The sequence below is a fragment of the Humulus lupulus genome, chromosome X, assembly GCF_963169125.1.
Source record: "Humulus lupulus chromosome X, drHumLupu1.1, whole genome shotgun sequence".
NCBI classification, from domain to species: domain Eukaryota; kingdom Viridiplantae; phylum Streptophyta; class Magnoliopsida; order Rosales; family Cannabaceae; genus Humulus; species Humulus lupulus.
The window spans coordinates 48,895,841-48,903,943 of NC_084802.1; the positions used below are offsets into that span (position 1 = coordinate 48,895,841).

At 37.3% G+C, this 8,103-nt stretch overlaps 2 protein-coding genes across 2 annotated transcripts; one reads left to right on the plus strand and one right to left on the minus strand.

Annotated features, from left to right (window-relative positions):
• The first annotated feature begins 1,814 nt into the window (after positions 1-1,814).
• LOC133804179 (protein NETWORKED 2A-like) lies at positions 1,815-4,831 on the plus strand. Its single transcript, XM_062242347.1, has one exon. It carries the CDS (start codon positions 1,884-1,886, stop codon positions 4,641-4,643), a length of 2,760 nt encoding a protein of 919 aa, XP_062098331.1. The 5' UTR covers positions 1,815-1,883; the 3' UTR covers positions 4,644-4,831.
• A 118-nt stretch (positions 4,832-4,949) lies between these two features.
• Positions 4,950-6,860, minus strand: LOC133804178 (uncharacterized). Its single transcript, XM_062242346.1, has 2 exons — positions 6,597-6,860; positions 4,950-6,132 (listed from the first exon to the last, which is right to left on the minus strand). The coding sequence occupies exons 1-2, from the start codon at positions 6,616-6,618 to the stop codon at positions 5,687-5,689; spliced, it is 468 nt and encodes a 155-aa protein (XP_062098330.1). The 5' UTR covers positions 6,619-6,860; the 3' UTR covers positions 4,950-5,686.
• Between the last annotated feature and the right edge of the window lie 1,243 nt (positions 6,861-8,103).

Below are 8,103 nucleotides of genomic sequence, written 5' to 3' on the forward strand. Positions count from 1 at the left end.
GAAGCATAGGCGGATAGTTGATGATATTAATAACCCTATATTTATCCATTGAATTAGAATTTTTATCGTTGAGTTCTTTTATGTTCTTTATATTTATTTTATCTAATTTGTTTAGTTATTCGTGTAATTTGATCACGTGATAACCAAATAGAGATTAGAAATTAATTATTGGTAATTGATAATTCAGTTTTCGTGGGACGATAATCGGATTTACCAAATATTACATCATCGCGATTACATATACTTGCGTAGCTTAATTTTCGCAACAAAAGCAAAATTGGATCTTCATCTAGTTTTTCTTTCTTCTTTTACCAATAATATTTACAAACATCAACGTTCAAGAAAATGGTGCATAAGATCATAATGCTTGATAAAACAATATTTATCCATACTTGCCCCTGTGTGCTTTCTTGTTGCCTATGTGTTACTTGTTTGTTATCTTCATTGGGTCATTGCGTCCCACTTGCCTTGTTGTGTGCTTTGTGTTGTGTGGATGTTCCTAGGAATAACTTGCTTTGTGCTTGCTCATACTTCGTTATTGCCCGTTGCATATCCGAGATGTGTATGTGGCTAACCACTGAGTTTGTTTGCCTGTAGGTGTGTGTTGTAGGCTGACTTGCTAGCTTGAAGAGTCTGCAAATGTCGCACGTTCCGTCTAGTTGGAGTACCCAAATAGTCGGCCCGTGACAGTTGGTATCGATTAAAGGATTTTCAAGAGCGTCGAAATGAGGGGAAGTAAATAAACACTGCACTTTTTTCCCCTTGGCTGAGTTTTTGTCCTACTGGGTTTTTCTAGCAATGATTTTAATGAGGCAGTTTTCATGGACATACAAGAGGGAGTGTTATAAATATTATATATAGCGATGTCCATAATAATGAAGAATCACTAGGTTACCCAAAGTATTATATCAACATTAATTATTGATTGTATTCAGAGTAGTTACCCGATTTCCTTAGGGCTTGTGTATATGTATAAATAGGGGTCATTCCCCTGTTGAAATAACACACAAGAGTTTAACTCTCTTTTCATGTCTCTATTTCCCTGTCAATTTCTTTTTTCAATATATTTTACATTTCAGTATTCTTAATAATTTTATAACAAATAATAATAATAATAATAATAAATAAGGAAACGACAACCTTAAACTCTGCCGATGTATACTCAATATGTCCGGTCCTACTTGCTTATAGCTATTTTCCCAAAATAACTAAAAAGAGTCTGAGTTTCTGTTGTTTTTTCATCAATCACTCTCATCACGTCGTGGTGGGTTATGGCTTTTGTTATTCTCTAATTCTGCATTAACATGCACGTTTTTATAGGCTTCTTCTCTACTCCCATGCTGGATTTTCAACTCATGCATGCATGTTCTTGCTTATTAGCTTTGGGCTCTCTAGAATCGGGAGGAAGATAGAGATGGTTTCTTGCAAGTTTTTCTTTTAGATTATTCAAAGAGAGATGTTGCAGAGAGCAGCAAGCAATGCATATTCATGGTGGTGGGCAAGCCACGTGAGGACAAAACAGTCAAAATGGCTAGAAGAAAACCTCCAAGGTATTTATTTGCATATATTCCTACGGACCTTTTAATACCTTAATATATTTATATGTGTGTGTGTGTGTATGTATACATATTCATCATAATTGGTTATTATTATAGTACAAAAATACAAATCAATGTTGAAACTTCCTTCTTACATTGTTCATATAATTTCATATCTAATAAATGGCATTGCATGTAATGATAGATATAAAGCATATTACATATTGAGAGCTATATACTTAATCAAACCAATAACAATTCTCATGTGGCCAAGTCCATCTATGATGAGGATGGTCAACACCAAAGTATATGCATCATATATATCATATATGTACATAAAATTTCATGATTTTGACAGATATGGAGGAAAAGGTAACAATGACCCTGAAAATCATAGACGCTGGAGGAGACTCTTTTGCTCAAAGAGCTGAAATGTACTACAGAAAAAGGCCAGAACTAACCAACTTTGTCGAAGAATTATTTCGAGCTTATCGAGCCTTGGCAGAGAGATATGACCATCTTTCCCAAGACCTCCAAAGCGCCAACCGAACCATTGCCACGGTCTACCCTGAACAAGCTCATGAGTTGGCTATGGATGTTGATGGGGAAGAAAAGGCTTCTCAAACTTCAACTTCTTCAAACACTGACCAATACGAGCGAAGCATCCCCAGAGTTCCAAAAATACCGAAGTCGAAGGACTTCAGGAGGTCATCTATGGCAATTTCAAGAAAAACGTCTCAGCTTGGAAGGATTTCTAGCTTAGTAAAAGTGGTACCGAGTTCAGGGCTAACGAGAATAGAGGCTTTGGAGGAAATTGATATTCTCCAAAAGGGTATTCTGGGGTTCCAAACAGAAAAGGAGTTTGTAAAGAGTATGTATGAACACGGCTATCAGAAGTTTTGGGAGATTGAGAATCAGATAACCGAAATGCAGAAAAGGGTTAGTACTTTACAAGATGAGTTTGATATTCAAACTGTTATTGAGGACGACGAAGCTCGGTCTATAATGGCAGCCACGGCTCTGAAATCGTGTCAAGAGACTTTGGTTAAGCTGCAAGAGAAGAAGGAACAGTCGACAGAAGAGGCTATAGTTGAGCAGAAAAAGATGAAAGATGCTCATGAGAAGTTTTCTAGGATAAGAGCAAAGTTTATTGACAAACAAACTGGGGACAGGAAAGTAGAGTCCAAAGAGGAAGATATAGATGAAGAGATTGTTGGGATGGGAACAGATGAAAGGGATGTGAAGATATTGAGGGAAATGATTAAGAAAAGGCTTGATATGGATTCAAAGTCTACTCTTACTGTGACTGAACTAGCTGAGAAGATTGATGAGCTTGTCAACAAGGTTGCTAGCCTCAAAACTGAGGTTTCTTCACAAACTGCTTTGGTAAAGAGGTTAGGTTCAGAAACTGATCAGCTTCAGGCACATGTACGAAGCTTAGAAAATGACCATGAGAGCTTGAAGGAAGGATCCAATAATATGGTAAAGAGGCTGAGAGAGTTGGAGGAAGAACTGCATAGGATAAAAGAGTTGAACAGAAGTCTAAAAGTCCAAAACAACAATCTCCAAACTTATTTTACCGAAGCTAGTTGTAATATTGATCATCTTTCAGAAAAGTTGCAGAGTGTGAGGCAGGACAAGGAGGATAATGAGAGTAAACCAGGAAAAAGCATTGAAGAAATGAAGGAAGAAGTGGAGGAAGAAAAGGAAAATGATACTTCACTTCTTGGAAACTTGGCAGAAAGTCGAACCAATCCAGGCAATAATTCTGGCATTGTGAGTGTTGAAGTAGAGGAACAAAAGCAGGAGGTGGGAGAAGAGAAGAAAGAGTTGCTTGATGAGCCAAGTGAGATATTGAAAGTAGAGAAGGAAAGTGATGATGCCGGTGGTGGCGCTAGATCAAATTGGAGGTTGCTGTTCTTGAAAGGTTTAGAGGACAGAGAAAATATTCTACTGCAGGAGTATACCTCAGTTCTTCAAGATTATAAGGAAGTGAAGAAGAAGCTGAATGAAATGGAGAGCAAAAACCGGGAGAGCATATTTGATTTGGCAATACAGATAAGAGAACTAAAGAATGATGTAGCCTCTAAAGATGATGAGATCAAGAGCTTAAAACATAAGTTTGACTACCCACCACAGACGAATCCTGATGAAAGTCCATTTACTTACTCCACAGATGCTTCAGGTGAGAGCTCAAATCAAACACCATCTCTAAATTTGGACTTAGAATCAGTTTCTAGTGAGCTTGGGGTCCAAAATGTTAAAACCTTGGAGAAACTCATGGCATCAACAGAAGACTTGAAAAACCCTAATGAAAACGAGGTGGTGGAAGAGATAGTCGAGAAGAATCGGGCTCCTATACCCCATTCTGTTTCGTCTATAGAAGAAAAGTTCCGATCAGACATTGATGGACTGCTTGAGGAGAACCTCGAGTTCTGGTTGAGGTTTAGCACTTCGGTTCATCAGATACAGAAGTTTGAGACTTCAATAGAGGATTTACAATTGGATTTATCAAAATTGAAGGAGAACCATAACAGGAAGCCAGATGGCATAATAGGCTCTAAACAACACTTTATACAATCAAATGCTAGGCCGATATACAGGCACTTGAGGGAAATCCAAACTGAGATGTCACTCTGGTTAGAACACAACGCTGTTCTGCAAGAAGAATTGCAGGGCAGGTTTTCATCCTTGTGCAACATCCAAGATGAGATATCGAGGGTCTCTTGTGTTGGTTCTGAAGTTGAAAAGACCAAGCTGAACAGATACCAGGCTGCAAAGTTACAAGGAGAAGTTCTCAACATGAAGCAGGAGAACAACAAGGTTGCAGACGAACTGAACGTGGGCCTTAATCGTGTGATGGGGTTCAAAGTTAAAGTGGAGAAGACTCTGGTGAAACTCAATGAAGAGCTTGGAATTTCTGCTGCAAAGAATGACCACTGCAGCACCACCAAACATCCAGCTAATAGGCCAAGGATTCCTTTGAGGTCTTTCTTGTTTGGTGTAAAGTTGAAGAGGCAAAAGGCATCAATCTTCTCGTGTGTGAGTCCTGCACTTCAAAAACAATATAGTGATCAAGCAACAGCTGGACCACCCCCAATCTAAATCACTTCTATCATTTTCTTTCTATTTATTCTTTGTTAGTAGTAGATTCTAATGCAAATAGGATATGCAGAAAGGTCATGTGTTCTTTCACTTGATCAATAGGGGGATTATTCTTCAGTTCATGTAACATTCATTCAGTACCTTGTCTCTATTTTCAATTTCACAATACACGATATTGTCATATCTTATGATGGAAATTTTTTAATCTCTTTCCATTTTTCCTTTTATTAGAGTTTTCATGTTTGCTGTGTGCTTAAAATATATGAACACCAATTTATGAATGGAAAATTTAAGCCAACAATAAGATATACATAATCGAATACTTCGTTCCATCCTTCAATTCCCACAAGGTTCTTTAACATCTAATCTACAATACACAACTCCTAATAAATTCAATTAAAAATAAATAATAATTTGAGAATTTACTCCCCCTACAACTCTTGGTGTCAGCTTCTTTGCATACAATCTCTAATATCTCACTACACGCATCTGCCTTCGCTGCCGATGGTTCTTCCTCCATCTTATCCATGTTTTGATTCGCACCATCTTCCTCAACAACATCATCCTTCTCACCTACTCCGACTACTGACCTCATCATTTCAGTATCCTTCTCACTTTCCCTATTTTTTGGTTGGATGTCTACGATAACTTGATCATTCAAAGATGATGTCACATTCACTGGACTAACCAAACTCCCAACATCAGATGTACCATTTATCCAAACCTTAATCTGGTGATGTCACTTTATTTTCTTTGACAGCTTCACCCAGGGAATTAGAAGAGATACAAGCTCGCATCTTGTATTTACTCTTTCGTGGCAGGCCCCAACTCAGACACTGTTATTTCTTCTGTCTTAACCATTTGTTTTGAGGGAACTTCGCAGACCGGAGGGGTATAGCTCACATCATTTTTCTGCTTAGAGGATACATCTGACTGGGCATTGATAGTTGGAGTATGCCGAACTGCAGGTGGAATGGCTTTAACTGAACCAATGGACGGAGCACTAGGTGTGGCAGTAGAGTATGTGGCAATTGGTGCAGATGCTAGGCCGGTACGGATATAGGATGACCCTTCGAGAGGGTGGAAATGCCACTGATGGCCTTAATTGAACCACTTCCTGAGGGCATAATATGCACAACATTCTTTGCCTGAGCAGCCTTGAGCAATGAAGCAGCATCTGATGGAGAAGCAATGTGTGCCCCAACAGCTACGACACCGGCTCTTACCATGGCATCTGAACTTGGAGAATATTTCAGTACAGGCTTTTTAAGGGGTAATCGAGGTTTTTCTGTGGGACCCAGTGACCACACTGGAGATTGTTTTGATGTGTGGTTTTCTTGAGCCTGCTTTTGTGATTGTAAAAAGCAGCAGACACTCGTTGAAGTTTCAGCAACACCAGCAATAAGAAGAGAGTTTTTAATTTCATTTGTCCCGGCATAGTTATTGATGGAATTTGTCACAGCTGAGCTATTAGTAGTCGTAGCTCCAGCTGTTCATAATTTACAAAGCCAAATTAATTTTGGATAAAGAACTATTAAAAACAAACTGTATGGAAACTTAACAATGTTGGAAAATCATTTCATAATTTCATTAGCACGATCTCCATGAGTAAATTCAATACATTCTAACCCTAATTTCTCCAATGGAGAATAACAACATAGCTTATCAATTACAAATTCACAAGAAAGCAGCTTCTACAAATATATAGCAAAATCAGAGGGTGTAGAGAAGATATTGGCTGATATCTTCAAGCAGCCACATGTAAAAGCAACTCAAATCCCTACAGAGGTTATGCATCCAGAAATTTTAAAGATCTTGTAATAATGGTGACTAGAGGAAAATGGACAATGGACAACGAAACAACAAGAATGTTTGAAGAAAACATACTAGATTAGGCACTTCCACTACACTATTAAATATATTAAGAGGAAATCATCAGGGCTAGTTCTATACCTGTTTGGCTTTTAACTGGCATATTCAGGGCTAGGAATACTGCATGATTAGCTGCCAGTTGTGCCTTAGAAAGTTGGGTCTTGTTTGAATGGCCTTCCAGATTCAAGTTACCGTGTCTCTTTCTAATAATGGCCTACCTCTGCACATATCAAGATATGTCAACAGTTAGTAGGACGAGATCATGAAAATAAACATCCACCAAAGATGAACTAAAATAATAGGAAGCAAAGGAGATAACTACTTTATGCTTGGCAGTAGAAAAAAAAAAAACGGGTGGATGTGGGGGGGGGGGGGGGGGGGGGGGTGGAGGTAGGGGGACAGGAGAGGTTACAATCATGTTGTTTAGCAAGGATTGTTGGGAGAAAGAAAAATAGTTTAGGTGTTAAAAACTCTACTATACCTATTTTTTTGGGGCCATTTATGACATTTCAAAAAAATAATAATTATAAAGGGATGATGAATAGAACTATTTATATTCACGTTCTCATGAAGCACAAAGTACTTCCTGTTCTCACGAAGTACAAAGACAAACCATTACACGCTAAGAGGAGGATCTTGCTCGTTCAATACACGAAATCACGCTAAGAGAGTTAGCAAGGGCGTACGAGTTGTCATCTACAAAAATATAAATGTATTTCTGTTGTAATGTATTATTTGCGGGCTAAGCCCAATAACTTAGGCCCATGATCTAATTGTAATCTTAAACTCCTCACTATAAATAAATAAAAGGAGATGGGATAGAAACGGGAGGAGGCATTTCATAATGTCGAAATTCCATTATTGTATAAACAAGTCTATATGTAATGTAAAAGCGAAGGAGGACTATAGAACAATCGACAATGCAAGTTCGTCGGAAACTATAGTTCTTTAAGCTTAAATATTAATAAAAGAGACTAAGTGGACGTAGGTCATCTTTTTAGGGTTGAACCACTATAAAATATTGTGTTATATTGAGGAAATTACACCAAATATGGGATTTTTTTTATAAACTCTGAAAAATGTGGCAGTTTTTTTTTTAAGTTTTTTATGGGATATTTTTTTAGTTTACATTTTTATGGGAGTTTTTTTCCCATATATTTGTAAAATTTTATTTGTATACCATATTTTTTCTTTTATACTTTTTTCAGTACTTATTTTTGATATATTTTGAGATTATTTTTATAATTTTAATCTATTTGTGTTAATTTTTATCATTTATATTTGATAAAATATTTTGTTACATAACTCTTTGAAAGAAAAAACTGAGACATTCATCACCAGACTTTTTATTCTCATTTCTTCTTCTTTTCTTTCATTTTTTATCTTCTTCCATCAATATTTTATTCACAACTGGCTACCACTATCCAAAAAAAAATTGATTTTATGCATTGTCTGGCTTCTTTGTGGTTTATCGGTTTTTCAACCTAACTTCAGATGCAGCACTTGATAACGTATTGGAAAAGGGTCGGGGATTTTGTGAAAGGACATGGGAAGCTGCAAAGAATAGCGTTGCTCCGCAACCGTTTAT